Genomic DNA, 24,054 nt, shown 5'->3' on the forward strand with positions numbered 1-24,054 from the left:
TATGTTAAACTCAGATTCTCTCTCTCTCTCTCTGCAGGCGCAACGTTAATTTGAACTCAAAGTTACAAACTTACTTCTCATCTTATACGCATGGTAAATTCGAAAGTGAGTTATTACTCCTGACTTGGGATACACTAAAATTTAACGGACTTTCGTGCTTGTGCGCAAGTTTCGAAATCATTAAGTTTTAATATAGAGGCACGTCGGGACGAAATTATCAGGCAAGCTGTTAAAATTATTATGCGCATCTGCGTAAACGCTGACGTTGCATTCAAGTACATTTCAATATAAATATATTACACAACCATGCTACACTTTCTCTGTGTGTCTATATAAAATAATATAAAAAAAAACAAACACAGAACAAAATATTGTTGAAGATTGCAAATTAACGAAATTAAATATACTAATTGAATAGACAATAAAATAACATCTTCGCGAACAAAAGTTGACAGATTAGAGAAAAAAAAACACAAACTTCAAAACATATTTGTCTAATTGTTTCGAATATTTTTGAGCTGTTATCTCTCTCTCGCGTCTTTTTTGAGTTGTAAGCGACACTACGTAGCGATTTAATCGACGCGTCGTAATGACGAAAATGAACATGCTGCTCGACGCTGCACGTCGTCCACAAGGAAACTCTCACTCGTGCCTCAATCTTGTCACTTTCATCGATTTCGATCATTCACGCCAGCTTACCGTGTATTCAACGAGGCGAGCCGCACACGTTGAATGCGACGTCAGACGTTCCGTTTAATTAGCACAGAAATAGAATGCGATCGCTCGACGCCTATTTAACGCGATTGTATTAACGTGTCTCGGATCTAAACCGGGAAAATCGTATTATGTGGCCATAATCAGCGTTAATTATGACGTTGCAACAAGATTCTCTTTGCTAATTGCATCAGCATGAACCCTCACAGTTGGAGATAAGCTCGAAACATCTTTCTGTTTGATCAGAGTGTAACAGATGTGTCAGGGTAGAAGGGGGAAGGCCTGCAAATGGCAGACGCTGTGGCACCGTTGCCATTAATTTAGCCGCATACATACGCACGGCTGGTTGAACGCGTGTGTATATACTCTGCTGCGTTTTTTTCATTCTAAGGTTGCCACGGCACAACCGTCTGATTCAGTTTTGTAATTATTTTTCCCGTCCAATTTACGCAAAATAAATAGAATAATTACGCGGAATAAATAAAATAATAGAATATATCTTTCTCCAAAAGAGAGGAATTAATTTTAACTTTCAGCTTTTTGCTAATAATACAAGAACTAAAATTTTAACATATCTTTGTACCCGCAATTATGAATTTTAAATGATTCGTTGCGCGTACGGTTATTGATATGTAAAATATTTAATATATATTTGAGTGGATGTGTTAAACTTGAATAAAATAATTTTTTAATTAAGTATATTTTAATTTAATTAAATGACTTACTTGCACAAATGTGCGTGATTTATTTTGATCTAGATTCTTGTAGAGAAAATGATTTGAAAATGATTTAATTAATTTTAATTTTCTTTACGTTTTGAATACACGTAATATGCGAGGAAAATTATGTTTCGTAAATTCACTAGAATTGCGTGTATGATTTCGAGCAATTTAATATATTGCGGAATTTTCGTGCTGTCGAACATAATAAACGCATCGACGGCACACGCGCGATCTCTTTCGTATATATATATGTATTCACGTTTATTATATAACATTACAACTAATTTCTATATCTTTGTTTGCAATAATGAAAAAGCAATTTCAAGCACAAACTGTCACAGAGAGCACAGCCTCCCGGTATGACCCGTTACACAGGCTGATGTCCAATAACAATTTGCGCAATTCACGGGGGGAGACACGATAATAGAACACAAAATCGCGTCCAAGTCTTCAGTGCCATTAAGCGACAGTAACCGCCAAGTAACGTTAATAGTTACAAGTTAACGTCGTTCCCCCGTATAAATGGCCGAGTTTCGCTCAAGCGTCCGGAGCGCGACGAGCGATAAGCATCCCTCGAGCGGGCGCCAGACGGGAAGGGTGTTAAATTCGCTCGTAAATTCGAGTGCGCGATATCTTTTTTTGGTTTTTTTTTTTTTTCGGCTTCTTTTACAACGAGCGCATCGCCTTCTTCTATTCTCTCGTCTAACTAGCGGTAAATCGTTTCAATTACAAAGAGAGAGAGAGAGAGGGAGAGAACACAATGCTCTCCCTCTGAGAATGGATATGTGTGTACAGATAAGTCTCTCTCGTGCGTACGTGTTCCGAAAATTGCGAATCGGATCCGGCGGGTATAATCTCTCTTATCGGAGAGATTTTTCGATGATATCAAACTTCGGAACGCGATGTCGGCGCGATGGTGCCGCGCGCCGTGGTTTACACGGAGGGTGAAATTCTTCGGGATTCGCGGTGGGGAAGCGCACAATCGCGCGCGCGGAAACAAGCGAGCGGTCCGACGGCGTAACTGCGAGCATGTGCAAATTTACACAAGGGATCCGAAGGAAGACCTATTACGTTCCTTCCTGTGCGCGCGCGCGCGCGTGTGTGCATGTTGATGGCCGCGCACACACACGCGACGAATGCGTCGAACAATCGCGAATATAGAAAGCGAGATATATATATATATATGTGGAAACCGAGAGAGGAAAAGAGGGCAAATAGCGGACGATGCAATGAAAAGATCATTCTCTATGAAGTTACATTCCAGAACGTACCCGAGTAATGAACGAATGAGGGAGAACAGATAGCCTATACAAATTTTCCAAACGCTTCTCGTGCAGCGTACTTTGATTTTCGTTTTTTTTTTTTTGAACTATTACCGAAACAAATGTTACAAATATAGAAGAGAGAGAGAGAGTTGAAAAAAAAAACGTGTTGAAATAAAAAAACTATGTACAACAAAATTTTAGATTAAAATTACGAGATGTGCAACGTTCGCAACGTCACGCAAAAAAAAATTAGGTCCGCGACATTACAAATTCAACTAGCAATTGTCATTAAAATTCTCGAGTTGCTGGCAAATTGCGATAAACAAGCGCGCGAACAATGACGACACCGCGCGAAACACCTGCGACCGTAATAGTTCATATATCAGAGTCGCGATAGGGATAGGACACGAGAGGGAATATCCACATATATATTCGCGCGAATACGAAGATATTCCTGGCAATCAATAACAGTTCATTCCGTTAAACAGCACGTACGCCGAAGCTGTCTGTAACACGCGGCGGCGCGATGAATTACACATGTAACACGCCAACGGCAAAGTGCGCAGCGTAAAATTTCGATAGGCGGGGGCCGAAAGAATACTTAGCGCGCGCCGCGTCGAGTTTTCTCTCTCCGCTTCTCTCCCCCTCACCCCTCCCGGGCTCGTTCGACTTTGCTATTTCGTTATCGGGAAAACTACGTGATCCTTGGTGCGGCGCGCGCGATCACGTTGGAAAACGCTCGCTCGCGCGCGCACGATTTACGGCCGCGAAAAGAATAGGAAACCGTTACCCCGAATCTCCATCGATGTGCGAGAGATGGGTTCCGGGGAGACTATCTGGGACGGCGTTTTAAGCCGAGCGCGAACGCTCGGAGGATAATTTCGGAGCGAATCAATTCGCCGATATCGGCGATAATGTCGGGACGAGCCAATTTTCATTGAGCGCCACTTACGCTCGTATCATTTAACGGCGAGAAGGTGGAGAAGGTCGTGGCGCGGCAGTTTCCATTTCGGGGCTTTCGTGCGAGAGCGTTTGCACGTTTCCGGTGTAATCTACGGTACAGGATTTTTTTTTTTTTTTTGGAAACTGCAAACGATGGCCTGGGTCGCGTTGCGAAAAATAACCAGAATCCTAAATACCGTACGATTGTGTGTTACATATATCGTTCTTTTTTCTCTAGCTTTTAAAAATATTAAACGTTTTGCCACTAAACAAACAAAAAATAAAATTACCAACACGCGAAAGTTTTAACGAGAACGAGAGTATTGCGGCGGGAAAAGATTGTGTTTGTAAAGCGCCATTAACTTTCCACTATTTTACGCGTGTGGCAAGGCGGTTTGTAGATAAAATTGTACGTGTACTCTCGTAAACGTGACAATTAACACGCGACAGGTGACGTAAGGGTCCAGTTTACGGGATATGCGTTAATAGCGCCGTTACAAGGAGAGCACACGAGTACATGTGTAGGTCAGTTGCTACACAGGGTGTCCCCCGTGGCAACGGCCGGCGTCTTTGTAAATCTTTCGCTTCCTCGCGACAACGGAACGAATCCATAATTTTCGCAGAGAGCGGTAGTAGGGGAGGCAAAATTTCAATTTCAATTTCCGAGCCGGATTTGCGCGCGGCGCGTTAATTCGACGTAAATTTCCCAGGCGAATCCTGGAATCTGACTCGGTTAAAAGCGCGCGCACACACACGGCGCTTCGCGCGTTTCTCCGCAACTCTCTGCGCGAATAGAGTTTCTCATTAAATCGTATGAAGTACAGAGAGAGAGAGAGAGAGAGACGGTTCGGGGCCTTCTCGATTCGACTTCTTCGCGGGCAAACATTTGCCTTCCTCGCGGTATCAATCCGTCGGGTATTGGATTGAACTGGTGACCGGGTAGGATGATAGATAATCGGATAAGGGATCGACTAATTCCGTCGCCGGGGAATCGAAAACAGGGAAGCGTAGCCAATTAGTCGCGTCCGATTACGACGCCACGACGCTCAATTTGACGTACGATGAGCGATGGACGGGAAAAGGGTTTCGTCCACACACACACGCAGGGAGAGAGAGAGAGAGAAAGAGAGAGAGAGAAATAAACGACACAACGCGAGAGAAAGTAGTACAAGGAAATGGCGGCTTTGAAGTCGATTGTATTTCTGTAGGTGCTTGATGCAGCTTGCTTGAAGAATTTACGATCCTTGCCGCGACTCAAAAAAAAAAGAGAGAGAAAGAGAGGTAGTTAAATGTGTGTGCGTTGTGTGTATGTGAGGAACCGAAAGAAAAATAGAAAACGAGACGAAGAGCGTTCTCTTCCGCCGCACCGCTGACGAGAGGAGAGACCCGAGCCGGGGGACGAGGAAGAGGGGAGGAGATCGCACAAAGAGGAACATGAACGGGAGAAGGGGATAAAACGGTGCGAAAAGTTTTCGCATACCGAAAAGAGATATAGAGAGAGAAGAAGTGAGAACACTGCGAACACTCTGTTTCCGCGAGGAGGATCGTGCGCGCGCCTCTCTCCTCCTCCGCGTGTATAGTATATAGTATCGAGTTTACAACATACTCGATGCCCACTCGAATGTCTCCACCCGTTACACTCGCCAAGAACGAGCACGAGCCGTCACGCGATTCCGGTCCGCGTTCGCTCGTCCATTGTCCAAACGTTCCCGGTTACAGCATGCAGCCGGATCAATGTCGCGAATTTCGAAAAGCGGAGGAGCGCTCCGAACGAGCGCGTGGCCATCGGACTATGCGCTTTGACTTTTTTTTCTCTTTCTCTCTCTTTCCAAGTTTTTTGTTTTTTTTTTTTTTTTTGCATTCTACAGAAACGACATGGCTGTGCCGCAGCGCAGACAAACAAACGCGGCCGTAGAACGAGTACACGTGTACTTACGCCGATCGTTATTACCCGACCGCGTGCGTTTCGCTCCGTAACAAGTTTGTTGCTCCTTTAACAGAGATTTGCTCCTTTAACGGAGATTTCGAGCGGATTTCAATTTATTTTGCGTTTTTTGTTTTAATACAACGCACGCTCTGTCCACTGTGCCATTGTTTTTTTTTTTTTTTTTTTTTATCTTCTTCGCGATGTAACTTGGAGATGTAACGTTTAAAATCGACTGACACAATTTTCCAATCTTATTCTCGAACGCATGTCAAAGCTTTTTGCAGGTACGCAAGACGACGTCGCCGAGCGTATAAAATCCGATGACAGTCTCGTTCGCGAGATCGATTTATCGAGGAGGAGATAAGTGGAGAGAGCGACGCGTCGCGAGGAAGCGGCGCGAACGTTGCGTTTTTCATTTCTCCCGTCCTCCTCCCCCCTCCCGCCCCCCCCATCTTTATTAAACGGACGATAAACCCGCGTCTGTAAGAGCCCGGCTATACACGCGTCTGTTCCTTCATCCTGAACGGAAATCGTCCGTGCTCGCACCCGTCCTCGTCGCACTCGTGAAAACGTGAAAGAGAGAGACGATGTCTTCTCTTTCCTTCTTCTTTTTCCTCCTGTGCTCTCGCATTTGGCACGCTCGCGGCCGCTTGCAAGTCTGATCGCGCGAAGTAATGCGTATCGGCGTGAAACCGCACGGAAAGCGAGCGCGCCCGCAAACTCACGATCATCCCTTATTTTTCATGCAAGCGGATTCGCCGATTCCCGCCTGCTGCTGCTGCAAATCGGAGAAAATCGACGTCGGGCGTGCTAATATTCCCCGCCGCGAGTTCGAAAGCGAGGAGGAGTCTCAATATTCTCGGACGACGTGCGAAAGTTCCTTTCCTCGAGAATCGTGGAATTGATCATTCGTAGCGATAAACGTTTGGTTTGATTTAAAGTTTTTTTTTTTTTTTTAAAGATAAAATTTGATGAATTAATTAAAGATAAATTTTTTTACGCTCATGTTAAATAACGTATTTTGTTTTTATGAAATCGATTTTCTCCGTTACGTAATGAACACTTTTAACATTATTTAATACTTCTTTATTATTTATTTAATACTTAAAAGTTTTTTTAGTATTTAAGATGATAACACACTTTTTGTGTTAAAGTATTTAAATTTATTAAATTAATGTTCTTGTTATGTAAAATAATAACATTTTACACCATAAATTCGTTTGGATGTTTTAAGGTAAAAACAGAACGCTGATAAATATTTTGTTTTAAGTGACATATATTTTGTTTTAAAATTTGAAAAATTTATATTTACATTTAGTAAATATTGTTTACATTGATTTGTTTAATTTTTAAAGGTTAAACAAATATTGCGAGATTTAAATCTGCAAAATAAATTTTTGCATTTGTCACAATATTATATAATATATACATATATATAATGCATATGTTGCATTTTGGTTTCATAGTTGGAAAGTTTATATTTGTTTTTTCTTTTTGGAAACATTTTAATTTTGATTATTTCAACTCTCAAGATAAACAAAGAATTATAAAATTTTACGTTTGTATGTTAAGTGACACATTTTGGTATTTGAGAAGTTATTTTCTCTTCTTTTAATCCTATGGAGGTTGAAATTATTGCGAATGAGTATGCGAGAATTATGCTACTGGGTAAATCTCGTGAAAGTTTCATTCTCGAGAATCGAGTGAAACGTGGCGGAGACAGGACAATTCCCTCGAGAACAATTAACCTTTGCGCTGACGGTAAAACTCGTTTTTGTAAATGAGTAGATGAGATAGAAACTCGATTCGCGTTATTCACAGTTTACCGACATCACCAAAGAAGTTATAATAACTTCCCCCCCCCTCCCCCGGAATGAAGTCAAACTTAACTTTATATAACACATAAGGTAAAAATATATAATGACAAATGAAGAAAAATGTTTTGTTAAGTCGAGAATTTTTCTTTTCTTTATTTAAAAGCCTGTTTTTAGTTTTAAGATTTGTAAATTGCGACATTTATAGTTTTTACACGTTACGTTTTTAGTTTGTAATGTAAATACTTATTTTTAATCATATGTAATAAACTATCGCATGTACAACCATCATCAATCTCTATGTATCAAAATAATTTCTCACCCACGATTCACAATCACCCTTTCCGGCATGGTTAATACATATCTGCAATAATCCTCTTTTTTTTTTTAATTTTTTTTTTTTTTTTTTTGAGTTTTGCGCAAGACTGAATTGAAAATTCACATTTTTGCGGACCACTGCGAGCGAATTTACTGAATAAATTGGCAAAAATTCTATTTCAAAAAAAACAATGTGAAATTTGGCACAGGTGGAATAATTCCCTTGCGAAGACCAACATTTGCGTTGCGATTTAAGTTCGTTCTTGTAAATGGAAAGGAATTCTATATATATATATATATATATATATAAAATCTAATCGAATTATTCCTCGAACGTTTCACTCCCCTCAAAATCAAATTAAACTTGTTTCTTCGTTTTCGTTTTTAAATGTCAAATTAGCTCAATGTAGTCCCCGACTAACGCAAATGTGAGAGAATCAGTTTTTTTGCGCGCTTTTTTACGATTTCATCTCTTTATTTGCAACGTCGTTAAGGTTCTCATTTCTTTTTTTCTCGACGCGCGTTACGCTTTTACGGTTATCTAAATATTTTATCGAACGTAAGATTCAAATGTTTCTTCCCGAACACGGACTGTGTGTCTACGGTCTCGTTATTCTCAGCGCGTTGAAAACAGTATCTCGCTAATGCAGACGTTTTCGTTCCCCGGCGCTCGCAATCAGATCGAAGAATTTCAACGAACGCGCATAAATATATGCGCGTTCTGGCCCGCTCTCTGGCTCGCTTCTACCCTCTGATCCCTCTTTCGTTTCCCGACCTCCCTCCGCCTGCTGCCACCAACGACCGGGCGATACCGCCGCTTCTAAAATTCATTGCCCGAGCGCCGCGCAAGCGAGTCTATAGACGAAGCCAACAATTAACCCGAATCGAGAGATCTCTACGCTCTTCCCCGCTATACAACCCTCTCCCTTCCCCGGACTTACGGCAAAGTCTCAGAAGGAGCGCCCCTCGTGCAAGCTCCCAAGTTTGCACGACGGAATACCGCGCGCACACACAGGTATACATCTAAATCACCCTCGAAGAGATAGCGTGCGCCGTGTTACGGTGTTTGTGCATCCCCCGTCGTTCTCGTTTAGTGTACGTATCTGTGTGCGTACATATATACATATATATATATATTTATATATATATATACACACACACATATCGATGTGTACACGTACACCTCATCGAAGACGGTTCCTTCCCTCACACAGACGCAACAAAGGAAACGACGTTTCAGCTAACTGAAACGTCGTCGCCGTAACAATCACCATCGTCGGCTAGACTATCCCACCGTACTCCTCGTACCTTGCCCTTCCTCTTTCCTGCCACGTCTTCCCGTTACGCTTCGCTCTTCGTTGTCTATTTGCCCCCCTCCCTAGTAGCGAGGTGGTGGTGGTGGTGGTGGATGGGTCGCGCTCAAGCTTCGCCTTCTCTGTCTGTGTCCGTTGGAAGCCGATGTTGAGAGCCGAACTGCGGTGGAAGCGTAGCTTCGCCGCGGCTGCTGCGGTACTCGACGCTATTTCGCCGGCATAGTGCGACTCGGTTGCCGTGGCTGATTCAAAATAAACTTTGTTTCGTCCCGCTCGTCTGATACCCCACCTGGCCTGGGGGTTGACTTGCCTCCCCCCCCCTGACTACTGCGTACGTGATCGTGCCTCGTTGCTGACGAGGGCAACTTCGGCCAAACCCCCGCAACGTCGCGCACCTGGGAAACAGAACTGCGACCGCTGTGTAACCCAACGCTCCCCCCGCCCGTTATTAATGCCCCGATGGCGTTCTCGCCGCGGCGCTTCGTGCTCCAAATTAGATATACACGTTCTGTTGCGGCGCCAGGCTGCTTCCGCAGCAAGCTCCGCGTATCGATACGCGCCCGAGCGACGTCAATAACGCGCTTCCCGCTCGCGTTCCCCGTGTGCGCAGCCCCGCGCGAACGATGAAAACGTAAGAAAGAAGAAACGTTTGAGAAAACGTTTCGTCATTCAAGTGACGAGAGAAGCCGTATCGATGTTTTCGCGCTCGCGCGTAAAAGTCCGATCTGTCGTCGACCGACTTCCCTTGGGATGGGACTCGCGATTTTTATTGGGAGACGTGCGTTTGGCTTGAACCAAACCGCGTATATACTAACAGCCGTTAACATGTAATAACGTATAGAATAGAGAAGAAATCGAATGCCCCGAACGGAAATAAGGATGGAAAAAGAGCGGAAGAGCATACATCCTATGTTTCTCATGAATAATCTTTTGCCTTGTTATTCGCGTTACCGTCTTTTCTCATCTCGCGTCTTGTGATATATATTCATAACCGCAATGTATATATACATAGGCTCGATTTACAATTTGTATACGCGATATATTATAATATTTGTATAATTTCGCGGCGCGCATATTGCAAAACGGAAGAATAACGGGGAAATATAAATTTTACTATCAGCTGTGAGAGAGAGAGAAAGAGAGAGGGATTCGTACGTTTCCGTAAACGGGGTAAATACATTTTTATTGATGCGTTTCCGTGGCGCGCGGCGTTCGCTGTTGCAACACAATCTGTTTTTTTTTCTTTTTTTTGACAAAAACTAATATCTTTATTCGCATGTTTCGCGGAATTTCCGTCGATAAACGAAAGCAAAAGCGGTTCGCGCCGCTCTCTTTTTGCTCTTCCGCCGGTCTCACTGTTGCCTCGGCTTTAACGTGCCATACATATGTATATTGCCTGCGAACAGCATTTTGTTGTACAGTCACTTTGTCACTCTGTGAAAAAGCTCCGCGACAACAAGAAACGCGTACCCGATGCTAGAGGATATAAAAAAACATTTTAATAAGTTGTTACAATTTTATTTTCTGAGTTTTTTTTTTATTATTATTATTATCTCGATTTTACATTTAACGTGCCACTAAAACGCGGAGCGACAAATTACTTTCGCTTCCGTTCTCGCGCGCTTTAAACGCGCTCTCCGTTAAATCAGACGATATTATCGAAGAAGCAAAATCTGTTTTGTCATGAAAAACAATCAAGATTAAAAAAAAAAAAAAAAAAAAAATACAAGAGAACTCATTGTTATTTCTCTCGCCAATTACAGGCGTCTCCTTTTATTCGCGGAGAAGAACGGCGGAAAAAACGCTTTCGTCGACATCATCCGAGAGATGTTGCGTAACACAGTGTGCTAATGCTCCTGTATAACGCGCTTGTTTTTTTTTTTTTAAAGGAAGAAGTCGTCCTCGCGCGCTTATCCGAAACTCATTTTTCAAAGACCTCGCCTGATCTCTCTCACGGCGAGAGCAAATTCACTTTAATCCGCTTTCGTCCCACCCCCGCGAGCTCTATCTTCGGGCGGACATTTTCGCGCAAACCGCGGGATGACAATACGAGTGTCTATTCAGCGTTAGGAGCGCGCGATCTTTGATAAAATACGGTATCACATATATAACAGGTCAGAATTGGGTCGTGCGCACGCGCGCGCGTGCTATCTTCAGCGTCGGTGCCGATTTACTAAGGTAGAGTAATGGAACCCGGGGTTCCCGCTTTATGTCCTCTTTTACGCCGCTCGATCCGCTACGAAACGACCCTTGCAGGTACTTCCCGGCGCGCTTACGATATTCCTCTTCTCTTCTCGCCCGACGTTGGTTCGAGATACTCGTTAACCCTTGACCGCGCGCGCGCTTCCCCCGTCCACCCTCATTTGTCTTCGCATTACCGGCGCGAACGCAAACAATGACACGCAAATCGAGACACAAACGCGTCTCGACAAAAAAAAAAAAATAGCGCGAGCTCTCACGAGACAAAAAAAAAAAAAAAAAGATTCAATAAAATATACAACGCGATAACAATCGACGACGACCTCGCGGTATCAAGTGTCGAAGAGACACGTCGCGCGTCTTTTTGATTTTCTCCTTCTTTTGTTTGATTACAAATCCGCCGGTTATTGGTTGGAGAATTCACAATCCCTCCATCCTGTTTCGAGAGACAATTCACGCGCGTGAATAACTCAAACGCACTCAGAGACGAGAGAAAATGAGAGACACTCGAGCAGTTTCGTATTTCGATTTTAATAATGTTATTTGTTTCTGCGCTGTCCATACGCGGTCCTTAGAGTCGTCCCCTTCCATCGTCTCCTGCGCCAGACCTTCCTCCTGATGACTAGTATGCTATTTATCATGCGACGCCCGTGAGTCCTCCTCTCGTGGTCTCAGGCGTGATGCGACTATCTCAGAAGCAGATGGAGCGTGCCCAGGCAGAGTATTGTCACAAACGTCATCCTGAGCGTGCCGCTTCCGCTGTTGCCCTCCGAGGTTACTGCAACACATGTTGGAAAGACGTTATTACTTACCGCTCTGCGGCGACAATTCTCGTCGATGCGTCGTATCTAGAATGTTAACTAGCAGAGTCTTTCGCAGAGCGCGCAAAAGTTTTATAAAAATAAAATACTTAGAAGTAAATTTTTTTTTATTCTTCAGTTTCGTGTTTCATCAGAATTATATACGTAGAAATAATTCAACTAATTTTATTAACATTGTAAACGCCAAGCAAACAATAGCTTGCAAAGCTGCACACTTATATAATATTGTAAGAACTGAAAAAAAACTGCGACTTGTATAATATTGTAAGAAATAAAATGTTTTACATTATTGGTGTTTTACATTGTAAAAAAAAAAAAAAAAAAAAAAAACAATCGGAATATTCCAGGTTTAATAGAAAGTTATAGCTTTTAATATTTTTGCGTGACTCGATAACAATCTAAAATTAAAAACTATGCATTGAAAATGGATTATGCTTTTTATTATTCATCATGTAAAATAAAAAAAAAAAAAAAACTCCAATAAAAGGGTAGAAGCTTTGCCGAGTTTGAACAGTTCGCCCCGCAAACTCTACGCGCCGCATTCGAATTTCTAGTATCTTTGCAGCGAAATTTATATGCACTACGTGGTCCCTATTTGCACAGAACGACGGCACGTATTGGCGTATCGTCCTCGTTGAAACTTTAGTTTTTTATTTTATTTTATTTTTTTTTTTTTGGTAAAGAGATTTTTTCTACGTTAAAATGATTTACACGGTACAGCAGACTTATATATATTCTACAATAAAAAAAAAAGTGAGATACATGAAGCGAATAATGATTTTTGATTCGATCGCGAGAAACTACCGATTGATAAAGCAAATAATCTCCGTATCATTAAAATGTCATCGTTATGCATCGTTCGAAAATCGACACAGCTTACCGATTACGGTAAAGCGTCAATAAACGACGTAAACGCGCTCTCACACGATCGGCGCGGGAGATCTGATGAATAGATATCAAATTCATCGAGAAATGTGTCGCCGATAATCAGTTGATTTTAGTTCGGTTTGTACATTCCCGCACATTATCGGCGTTAACACGTGCGCGAAAACTGTGAGCGCTCGTATCGCAGACAATAATAACGCGCGATTCGCACACGCGAGCCTCAGATGTTGACAAGTTGACAGATGCGAGCGCAAGCGCGAATTATTGTAATCCAAACTACAGAGTAGTTATCGGTATATTTCGCATGACAATGCTCGAACGAGTTCCCCAACGGACATAAATCCGTTTTACGGACCCGCCGTGCATAATTCAGAAAAGACCGAGAGCGGAACATTCGAGCGGGAATAATCGCGTTTCCGGTTTCGCTTCTTCCACGTTCAATCCTTTTTTTTTTCTCCCCCGACAGAAGCGCGCGCGGACAGATAGAGATTATATTTCAAATAGCTTGAAACGAAATGGATTATTCGGGAGCGATTTCGCGCAAAACGACATTTTTTTCTCTCCGCGCGCCGAGATTAAATCTCGCTCTGGCAACCGGGACGAAGCGTGTCAACTGTTGAAATCCTTTTCGAGATGGAAACTCGGGCACACGAGCGCCCAGGGGGTGTGGGGAGAGGAGAGAAGGGTCGCCGCCATTAAGTGGAACGTCAGTGGATTTTCCTCCGCGGGGCATTGTTCCTTCTGCCGGGTGGAAAAGTCAATTTCCTAAAAACAATTCCGTCGACCACGGCCCAGGGAGTAATACGTACGAATCAAGCAACCAGCCGGCCGCGGAAAACCGAGTGTGAACGAAATGAAATTACCACCGAAGGCCGAAGAGAGAACGAATTTCTGTAACAGGCGCGGAACGTTGCGCGTGCGCGTCAAAGCGGAGGGCTCGGAAGGGACTCTTGAAAGCGGGGAAATAAGTTCGGACGGGTTTGAAAATTGAAGAGGACCGAAAATCCTCCCAGGGCCGCTTATCAATCGTCGACGGGAGTTTTTACGACGCACGTTTTCCACCTTCCTCCCTCCCCGCGATCGTTTACTATAACCCATCAAATTTATCCCAAAATGTACGGGAGTTTTGCGAACGATAGCGAAATCGTGCTCTCTCTCTCTCTCGTCTGACTGCAGATATATATATATATATATATATAAAACGATGCGATAGCAATCGTCAATATTTCGGAATATTCCACTTGCGCGGACATAAAAACCGACGGATAATCTGATCATCTCTAAACGATTGATATCGCATGTGTACGCGTTGCTTTTTTTCCCATGAATATTTAAATACTCTACACAAAATAGCGATATACACACACGTACACATATGTATCCCTCATGGATACGGGGAAACATTTTATGTTTATCGATCGCTTCGAGAGTTAATTTTTTTTTACATTGTATAATGTATACATAATTTTCTTCGCGCACGGAAACAAATACGATGAAGATAGAAAACGCGTGTTTTCTCACTCTCTCTCTCTCTCTCTGTCTCTGTGTTATTCTCGCGCGAACATAATGCGACACATAATGAATGCGGAATGAACTTTGCGCGAAGTTGCCGACGCGTGACACTTACACCGCGGAGTGTGTTTCGAAAAGTAAGTCGGAGCTGAAGGAGCGTAAGTTCGTAAATGTGGAGTCTCGGTTCCTTGGTTTTTTTTTTTTTTTTTTTGCACGGTGAGAATATATAAACGCGCGACACGTACGCGAACGGTTTCGTGACGCGTACACCCCCGTTCATGGATTTTTTCGGCTAAGGGGGCGTCTTTGAGAGGAATTGAAGCGTCGTCCGTCGTCGCGGCGCTGAAAAGCGCGCGGCAGGGTCTAGGCCACGACGACAAACTGCCGGAGGGTTCTTGATGTAAAAACTCTCGAGCCAACTTCATGAGCCGCGGTGCTCGTAAGTTCGCGACACGAGTCCTCGGGAAGTTTCGGGGAAAACGATTTACTTTAGAGTGCAACCAAGGTGCATTTCTGTTGTACCTTACTTATATACATACGTACATACACTCCACACCCCGCTTGTATATATATATATATATATATATATATATATATATATGCACGAAGATACTGGGGCGCAATGCAGCGGGAAAATTGTCAAAAGTTACTCTCGCAAGATTAAACGGGCAGAGGTTTCTCTTTCCCCCGCTACCCTGTGTGTGTGTGTTGGGCAACGTTACAACAATATTTCGCGGAATATATCGCAATCTCGGTGGATGTAAAATTATTATAAAACGAGCATATCAACGTTGATAACACCGCACGTATACACACGTATACCTATATCCGTAATAAAAGTTTTTGATGGAAATAAACGATAGCGCATATCGTAACTTATTCACGCAACGGCGATACACATTCGAATCGAAGCGGCCCGCCACACATTTTCTCCTCGTGTCTTGCGGCAATCCATTTATTCTCCCGCGTTCGAAACTAATCGGATATTCACAAGTAATCAGAAACTCAGTGAAGTTCGACGTAAACCAATAAATTGCAGGCCTCTCGAGTCGGGTATACGTGTATATATATATACATATACATACATATATATACGTACAACTTGAGAACGGAATTCTGTTTCAACTGTGCAACTCGAAAATTCCCTATAACTCCACTGTTTTGATCCGGCTGTTGTATATCCGTTCTACAGACCTTGTTTGCGGTGCATCGTCCATTAATTGATGGTTCACTGAGCGCGGACGAGTTCCGAGCGAGGAGAAGAGAGTGTCTCGCTTAAGTTTAACTTTGAACATTTTTATCGAGTCTCGAAAAAAAAAATCGATCTCTCCTATTGACAATGTTCATCTCTCGATTTTCAAACCAAAAAAAAAAAAAAAAAAACGTCGACAAATAATTGGTATTTTTATAGATTGGAAAAAAGCAGCTCAAGGGGTCGAAATTTATCACGCGGTAGTCGATTTTAGATGATCGCTTACATGACACTTCCAATAATGACGATACCGGGTGTCAGCGATCAATCACCTTCTCGTGCAGATGCCGTGTCCGCACGAGATGCGAGAGCGCGCGCGCGCGTCGTCACGCACAGCGCGCGAGATATTTCCCTATTCTAACTGACGGGAGTAGTGAGAGAGAGAGAGAGAGAGAAAGTTGGCTTGTGTGTCTACTACTATGCGGCGAAGCCAAACCGATAAGCGCGTCGCCCCGCCTTCGAGGATGTGTGTTGGTCGATCGCGGCGCGTTTTCTCCGCCCGATAGTTTGTGTCGGGGAATAATCGGGTATGCAAAGCTTTGATAACACAGCCACTTTTAAAAGGCAACTTGACGGTAGTCGCGCGATCCGCCGCGAAATTACACACTCAGGTGAGTGCAGGAGGGACGGTCTCTAGCAGACAGCTGGAGTCTCGAGTAACGGAGAATGTAGCTTTATATGCACGATGTGATTAACGATCTCTAAGAGATCTCTCGACAAATTTGTCAAGAATAAATATCTTCAAGATTTTTCCGAGAGGAATTTAATTGCGGGACACGAAATATTGCTTTATTCATTAAAATTGCGCGCATTAAATAATTACAATATCGAAACGGTAAAACAAACAATTCGTACGAAGAGTCGTCGTGAAACGTTAATGAGCTTTTAAGCGCATCTCGAGCCAGTTAATTAAAAACTATCCGATGGAAATTTATTAATTCGCAACAAAACGATGTTCATAAAACAAAAAAACAAAAAGAAAAAAATCGCGAGACAAATAACGGTGAAATAAATGAGCGGAGTTTCCATCGTACTTTATAGCGTTCTCAAATGTGCTTAAAGCGCGCAAAGAGGGAAGGACCTTTGACTCGAGCGAGCCGAGATGGCAGCAGATCTCTCTCTCGTCGTCCCCCCAAAGACGGTGTTCAAATCCCTTTCTTCTTGCCTCGTTCGTCGTTGTACACGTGAGATTAGCGTCCCGGGGTTCGGGTAATTCGCGGAGCCAGCGGGTAACGGGGTTGCGAGAAGAGAGATGTCGGGGAGGAAACACGGGGCGAACGGAGGAGACGAAGGAAACGCGACGAGACAGAAGAGCCCAAGTTTCGCCGCGAGCACCGACGTCTCGTTCCGGCCAAGTTTCCCCAACGAGACATCACCGAATCTTTCGTGCCCTGTATATATGCACGGTACCTACGTATGTTGGACAGAGAATTCCGCGGCAATTTGCCGTTAAACTTCCGCCACACGAGACGTTTTTCAGCGCGCGAGAGAACGAGCTGTGTTTTTAGAGCGAAGATGCAATCGTTCGATCGACGAATTTATATTTTGTCGGAATGTTCCTGATAATAAAACGCGAAAGGGCGGGGGCATTAATTTAGGACACCAGCGAATTGTATTTATTAGCAGCTACAAAGATACAAAATGAGAAATTTGTGAAATTTGTTAGGAAACACACTAAAATAAAGTGTTGATAATAATAATAATTTGCTTTTCTATTGTTATTAATTACACGCCATAAAACGTGAAACTGACCCGAGAGTTCGAACAATGCCCGCGGATTATTCACAGACGCGACGCAGATGACACAGTCGCGTTGAATCCACAGTGTGACGTTAGTTGCGCAGGACGTTATAACGCTGTTTCGCCGTATTGTGCATTGTTGCGTCAATATACGGTATGAATCGGACGCGTTCCGTGAAAGAATGCGCGCGAGATATTGAGATGGAATAAAACAACGAGCGTAACGGAAAATACTATTTTTGCGGTCGCTTTTATTTTCTGCAAAACGCCACACACTGCAGTCTTTTGTAGAATACCGGCGTGAGCGACCGGCGCTTATTAAATGTTATCGGGCAAACGTCATTGAAAATAAAATGAACGTCCTCGTCGAAAGAGAATATAGAGCACACAGCGGCCTTTTTCAATAAACAAATATGAGGTAAACCGAACTTCGTGGTAGCTTAACACACAGTCGCACACACACACACACACACACACGCAGATTCAATATCGGTGAAACGCGCCGTCGACAGATGCGAAAACAGCGAAAAATGTCAAGAGGTTAATACGCGAGGAGAAAAAGTGATTACCGCGTGCCGGTTTCCGAAAAAGAGAGAGAGAGAGAGAAAGAGAGAGCTTACCTCTGTGCGCGCACACAACTTTTGACAAATAACAGCGTTGTCGCGCTGTTCGGGCGCGAAAATCGAAATTTTTATACAGGTTTCTCGTAATCCCGCATTCGGTGTTCCGTAGCGTTACCGATTTATTAAATCTACGCTATGTGTGTTGGCAACCGGTCGCGGCACGTCGGGATTGAATGAGCGCGCGTTAATTTCGTTTCGCGCGAGCAAATGGTTTTCCTTTATTTTCGCATGTGTGTACGCGCATTTTCAAACAGTCCCCGGAAAAAGAGATTACTATATATATGTATATATATATTACCGCGTAACGTTTTTATTGATATCGACGACGGAATTCATTGCGCCGTGCGCGATGACTAATGAATCCGCGCACGTTTCGCGAATCGAACTCGAGATAGAAGAGGGACGAGAGGGAGAGGGCGGGAGGCGAATAGATAGGAACTTCCGGGAGAGGAAGGTCGTTCAAGGAGCGCGCGTTACAAATTACAATCGCGCGATGCGCATTTACATTGTGTTAACAATGGATACGGTGCAACAGAGCGCGCACTTCAGCCTCGTATTACGTGTGATATTTCGGTTTACCGCAGCATAGTTGATTACCTATCTCGGGAATAACTCTGGTTTACCGCCGCATAGTTGATTGGCTATATCGAAATAACGCGAGTTCATCAGCTTCGGTGCGCATTAAAGCGGCACGTATACGTCGGCGGCAACACATCACCGCCGCCGCCGCCGCCGCCGTATTGTCCGCGACGTCTCGCGATAAGAAGTTTGCGCGCCGTGTGTATGTGTGTGTGTTTGTGTGAAGAGAGAGTTTCATGAACATTCTTCGCATCGGTCCCGCGCGCGACAACACCTGCCAACCATTTCTTCAAGTCATCCATCTACTTTACGCCCGTTTCACATATTAAACTTCGGTTCACGTTAGCGGAAGAAAATCAGTAAAAACTCTCCGCGCGACAGCCTCCTCTCCTCCTCCCGTAATACGCCAAGCGCGCGCGCGCGCGCAAACATTCCCGTATTTTCCTCTTCTTCCTCCCCCTCACCCCCGAGCGCGTACATAATAAAAACACTTTGCGAATCCGCAACGCAGAAATGAGATCTTCGAACATTTCCATGGAGGTGCTTTGTGGTTTTCGTTCTGGGTTCTTTCTTTACCTTTTCTGATCACTTTGCTGAATTTTTCTTAACATTTTGAGTGCTGGCTCCGCGCGATTTCTCGAGAATTTTCAAATATTCTCTCTCTCTCTTCCGAGAACTTAATTTTTATCTCGCGTAAAATATATAAAAAGCACAGACTGCATATCGCGTCTTAAAGTAGAAAATGTTTACCGAGCAGATTGGACATTAAGGAGAAAATTTTAAATAAAAAACGAGAGAAATGCTCGAAAAAGAGGGCGGGACGCGAACCGCGAAAACTTGGATCTTGCGGAACGTTGCGCGCGTAGCTTTTAGCAATCGCAAATGTTGTTTAACTAAAATCTTACTCTTGGTCGTGCAAAATGCTGACAAATAAATTGTTGATGATTGAACAAAACGCGTACACACAAAATAACGAATAACATAAAAAATAAACAATAGAACTCGCGCGCGTTTTCTTTTCGATACGATATTTCCCAAACGAGAAATATCGTATCATAAGCAAAATATAAAACACACACACACACAAAAGGAGAACGCACAATGGCGCTTATACGTTAGTCGTGTTTTTCCCACAACGGAATTGCACAATACGCAAAACTCAAACCACTGGATATTTTCCCGGCCGGTCGAGCGACCGGAAGTATCCAATCATCCCCGTATTTTCGCGCGGAATCCATTGGAGAGTCCAAATTCAAAATAACCGCGATATATAGATTATCGAACGATACGTTTCTCGATTCCGCAGGGCATTACGCGTACGCGATCATAAAATTGAGATTGCCAACGGGGACACACCGGGGCCGGAGGGGGCCGCGTGCTGCCAGCGTCAAATCTATTGACGCGCGGCACACGAGATTGGGAAGAGTCCGCGGAGTCTAGGACCTTTGAACTCTAGAGATTTTTGTGCTGCGCAGAATCGCGGTAAACAAAATGATAATCAAAATTACACACGATATTACGACAACAAAATTGAAGGAGAAAACGTAGCAAACCGCGTGTGTTATCCCGCGCGCCGCACGATTTTAAAAAATTAAATTATTTTTTTCCTCCACTCGCGCACGCTGCCAGAGAATATTCAACGAGGAGGATGAATATGTAAAAACTCCACAGAAACTGAAAATAGTTTTGGTAAAAAATTAAAAGAGACAGCAGCGCATCCCAGGCTCGGGGATGCGCGCCTCGATGTTTATAATTTCGAAACCCCGTCGTAGCAGAAAGCGAAGAATTTCTGGGACGCGCAGTAAACGTGAGACTCTTTCCTTTGAAGTAATATTTTCAAGCAGCTTTACAATCTCGCAAATCCGTATATGTTAGAGAAGAACGACACTGTCGTGAATTATTTCGCATCCGCGCAAGAGAAAGAGCGAGAGAGAAGGAGAGAGAGAGAGAAAGAGAGATCATTGGAATACGCCAACCGCGCGCGTCGAAAGTTGGAAATGCTGGCGAATTGCGCGCACGCCAGAAAGGAGCAAAAGGGCGAAAGGACGGGGAGACCTCGACCGGCCGGAAGGTAATAGGGGAAGCGTAGGTTATATAGTCCCGTGGCCGCTCAATTAAATCTCGTCGACGTCGCGTGCAGGAAGCGGGCGCAGCGTGCACCGGAGGCTTCCTTACCGATTTCGAGTGGGTGGACCTCGCTCGCGCGAAATTTATTAGTCCGTGCGACCGACCGAGTAATCCCCCGGCCCGGCCTTGGCTGGTCCGGGCGTCTATTACTTGCAAAACGTGTGCGCTGTCTGGTTTCGCAAACGAGTTATATCGACCGAGTCGACGGACTTCGCGTAGAAAAAGCAACGTTCCACAATCGCCGTCCATTTGCTTTTGACATAATTATTGACGCTATTTGATGATGATGAAAGACCGCACGCGAGAATTCACCGACACAGATTTGTGTGTACGCAAGTTTTGGGATACTACCCGAAATCTGATCTCCTTCTAACTTGGACGTCAAACTAGTCGAAATAATTCAAACTCAGCTCGAATTCGGGTAAAGTGATTTCGCGGCAACGATTAATTAATCAAAACGCGCGGTGATAAAACTCGGAAAGTTTTGAGTCTATGAAAGTTTATAGTCTACGAGACTCAAAAATTATTCAAGTTCTTTAACTTAATAAAGCAAATTTATTTGCACACGATCGTAATTCTGATTCTCTTCAACGTCTTAGCGTTACAATTAAAATTGCAATAATAAATAAAAAAAAAAAGAGGCAACTGATATACTTACGCGAGTCAGACATTAACAGAGATTGCAAAATATAAAGAGTACAACACAATTCAGAAAGAGAATTGGGTTTAAAATTGATCAATTAAATTCCTTTTCGTACTCACCTCTTTCGGGCACAGGCTCACGCATACTGGAACCGAGCTGGAGCTCGCTATTCGCCAAGTAGATACCAGGTATCTGCGCGATGCAACGTAGGTTCAAATAGCCGTTTACGTAATGGAAAGGCTGAAGGGTGAGACCGATTTCGCTCCATTGCGTCCCCTCGTCATCCTTCGTCTCCTGATTTCTCGCGGTGGGTTCCACCTGCAAAAAAAAACAAATCATGCGTGTGAAAACCTATCGTTGGAATCGCACGAACGTTGCGCGAAAAAAAAAAAAAAAAAAAAAAAAAAAAGAGGAGAGAAAACACCGAGAGACACGGAGAAGGAAAGAGGGAGAGAGAGCGTAGAGAGTCAGGAAAATGTAAATCTGCTTTCAACGAAATCCGTTCATCCGGAATCGGGGGGAGGAGAAGCCTCCCCCGGCCTTGTCCACCCCCCACACCCCCTGGTCCCCCGGCGCTGCTTTCGTCATACCCGAGCACTCAACGACGTCCCGCGCCAAGTACAAAGACGACGGTTTCCAGTTCGATGGAAAGTTGGAGGACTTGCTCTTGCGTTTCCGGCGCCGTGTTCTCCCGATTAATGTCTTTCCTACGTTTTTTTCCTTCTTCCCTTTCTCTTGCACGAAATCGGTTCTCGTCGAGTCGCAACGAGCGAGCGAGCGAGCGAGCGAGCAAGCGAGTCTCCGTAAGTATTGGCCAGAATGATCGAGTTCCGGCTTTCTTAATGGATCATTATCGTCCCGCCAGCGGTGGACGGCGACGAAAGTAAGTTATTCGAATGAGTCGCACGCTCGAGCGATTTGCAAGTATATCCTAAGGAGTTTAGATAAACTTTAAAACGACGACAAGTCTTCCTCCGCTCGGACGCATTACGCGTCTGAGAGACGAATCTTGCTCGATGCAGAGAAAAAATTAAATAAAAAGCTCGCTCCGAGACTTATTATATTAATTAAATCATTGTTTTTTAAAAAAAAGGGAGAAAGAAAAAAAGATGAAAAAGGTGAGAAACGATTTAAAAAAAAATTTTAATTAAACGTTAAATGCATCTACTCGCTCTTCCTCCGAGATCCGAGATGTCCCGCAATAATCTTAACGCTTAATAGTTTCGCAAGTGATAATAATCTCGATAATAACATAATTTCCGATTCACGGTGTTAGGGCGCGCACCTGATGCCGGCATGTTTCAAGAAGATAGTTGTTATCAAAGTTTAATGGCATTCGCGTCCGATGTTAAACTATACACGCTGCATTTTCGTATTATATAGATTACTGAACCAATATACTGTAATAATCTAATAAATAAAGGACAATATTATTGCATAATAGTTAACACGAGCCTCGTATACGTGCGCGCCGCGTGTACACGAGGCGCATACACGTATATGTACATGTATATATATATATATATATATATGTACACACACATATATATCTTCGCTGTTAAATTGATACGTCAAGCTTAATGCTCGGCCTGAGCAAACAATAATCCAAGCGCGCGCAGGCATGCGACGTTACAAGAGCACTTGCTGACTTCACGTTTTCCCAGCCGGAGGAATTATGCAATTCGCGCGCGCGATTCCCCGGCGTGATATACGGCGGCACGCGTAAAAAAAAAAAAAAAAAAAAAAAGAATCTCAACCGATGATTAATAGCCGGCGATAGCATTGATGCCTATCTCTCACCCCTTCCCTTCTTTCACTATGAGACGCGCGCGCGGCAAAGAGTGCGCCCGAGAGCCGAATATAAATTCCGCTTTTTAAACAGCTATCCGCGAAATTCAATCTCGGATGAGAAGCGAGCGAAAGTGATTATAGCGGTTGAATACAGATTATGAGGAGGCGGTCGCTACGTCATATTTAAGGCGGACCGGATTTTCTTTATAAGGAAGAGGGCTATATATATATATATATCTTTCTCGTTTTTCCCACCCTATTTTACGCGTGTCCCGCGCGCGTGATGGAAAAATTAATAAAAAAAAGAAAAGAACGCTCGAGTTTACCTAACGGATCGTGAAATTTTCTATTATGAGATTAAATGCGCTGCGGCGGTCTTATCGTTGAAGAAAATCCGCTCTAATATTACTTCGTGCGCCACAAAGAGAGCTTTGATGCGTTCTTTGCAACGTAATATCTAATATTTTCGCGACATCAAATTTGAGGAGAAAAAATTTGGCCGATTTTGCGCGCATTTACCCGTGAACATGAAGTATCGCTCTGTCACACAACGAGGATGAACGTACCCTCCCCCCACTCGCGCGTACGTTCGTTCGAAAAGTACGTCGAGTGTGTATAAATTGTTTACACATTGAATCGATAAGACAATCGATAAGTTTCGAACGTGCATCAAAAATTTACTATTTTTAAAAGTAAGATAACGATTTCGACGAATTTTCTCTTACGTACGACATACATCGCAAGCTAGCCAATGATGCAATTAGTTCTTCAATTGAAGCGCGCGATTCGATTGAAAAAAAAAAAAAAAAAAAAAAAAAAAAAAAAACAAATTCGCAAGTTTGCGCGCGATCTCTCTTTGCGAAAAAA

At 43.6% G+C, this 24,054-nt stretch overlaps 1 protein-coding gene across 2 annotated transcripts in view; it reads right to left on the reverse strand.

Moving 5' to 3' along the window:
• Positions 1-9,585: 9,585 nt before the first annotated feature.
• LOC109852190 (platelet endothelial cell adhesion molecule-like) overlaps positions 9,586-24,054 on the reverse strand; it is a 363,548-nt gene continuing 349,079 nt past the window's right edge. For both annotated transcript variants that reach the window (XM_020423118.1, XM_020423117.1), the window contains 2 exons: positions 21,516-21,714; positions 9,586-11,992 (listed from right to left, as the gene is read on the reverse strand). In XM_020423118.1, coding sequence (XP_020278707.1) covers positions 11,901-11,992; positions 21,516-21,714 — 291 coding nt within the window. In that variant the 3' untranslated portion in view covers positions 9,586-11,900. The remainder of the gene's footprint in view (positions 11,993-21,515; positions 21,715-24,054) is intronic.

The sequence above is a fragment of the Pseudomyrmex gracilis genome, unplaced genomic scaffold, assembly GCF_002006095.1.
Source record: "Pseudomyrmex gracilis isolate BER0280 unplaced genomic scaffold, ASM200609v1 scaffold_25, whole genome shotgun sequence".
NCBI classification, from domain to species: Eukaryota; Metazoa; Arthropoda; class Insecta; order Hymenoptera; family Formicidae; genus Pseudomyrmex; species Pseudomyrmex gracilis.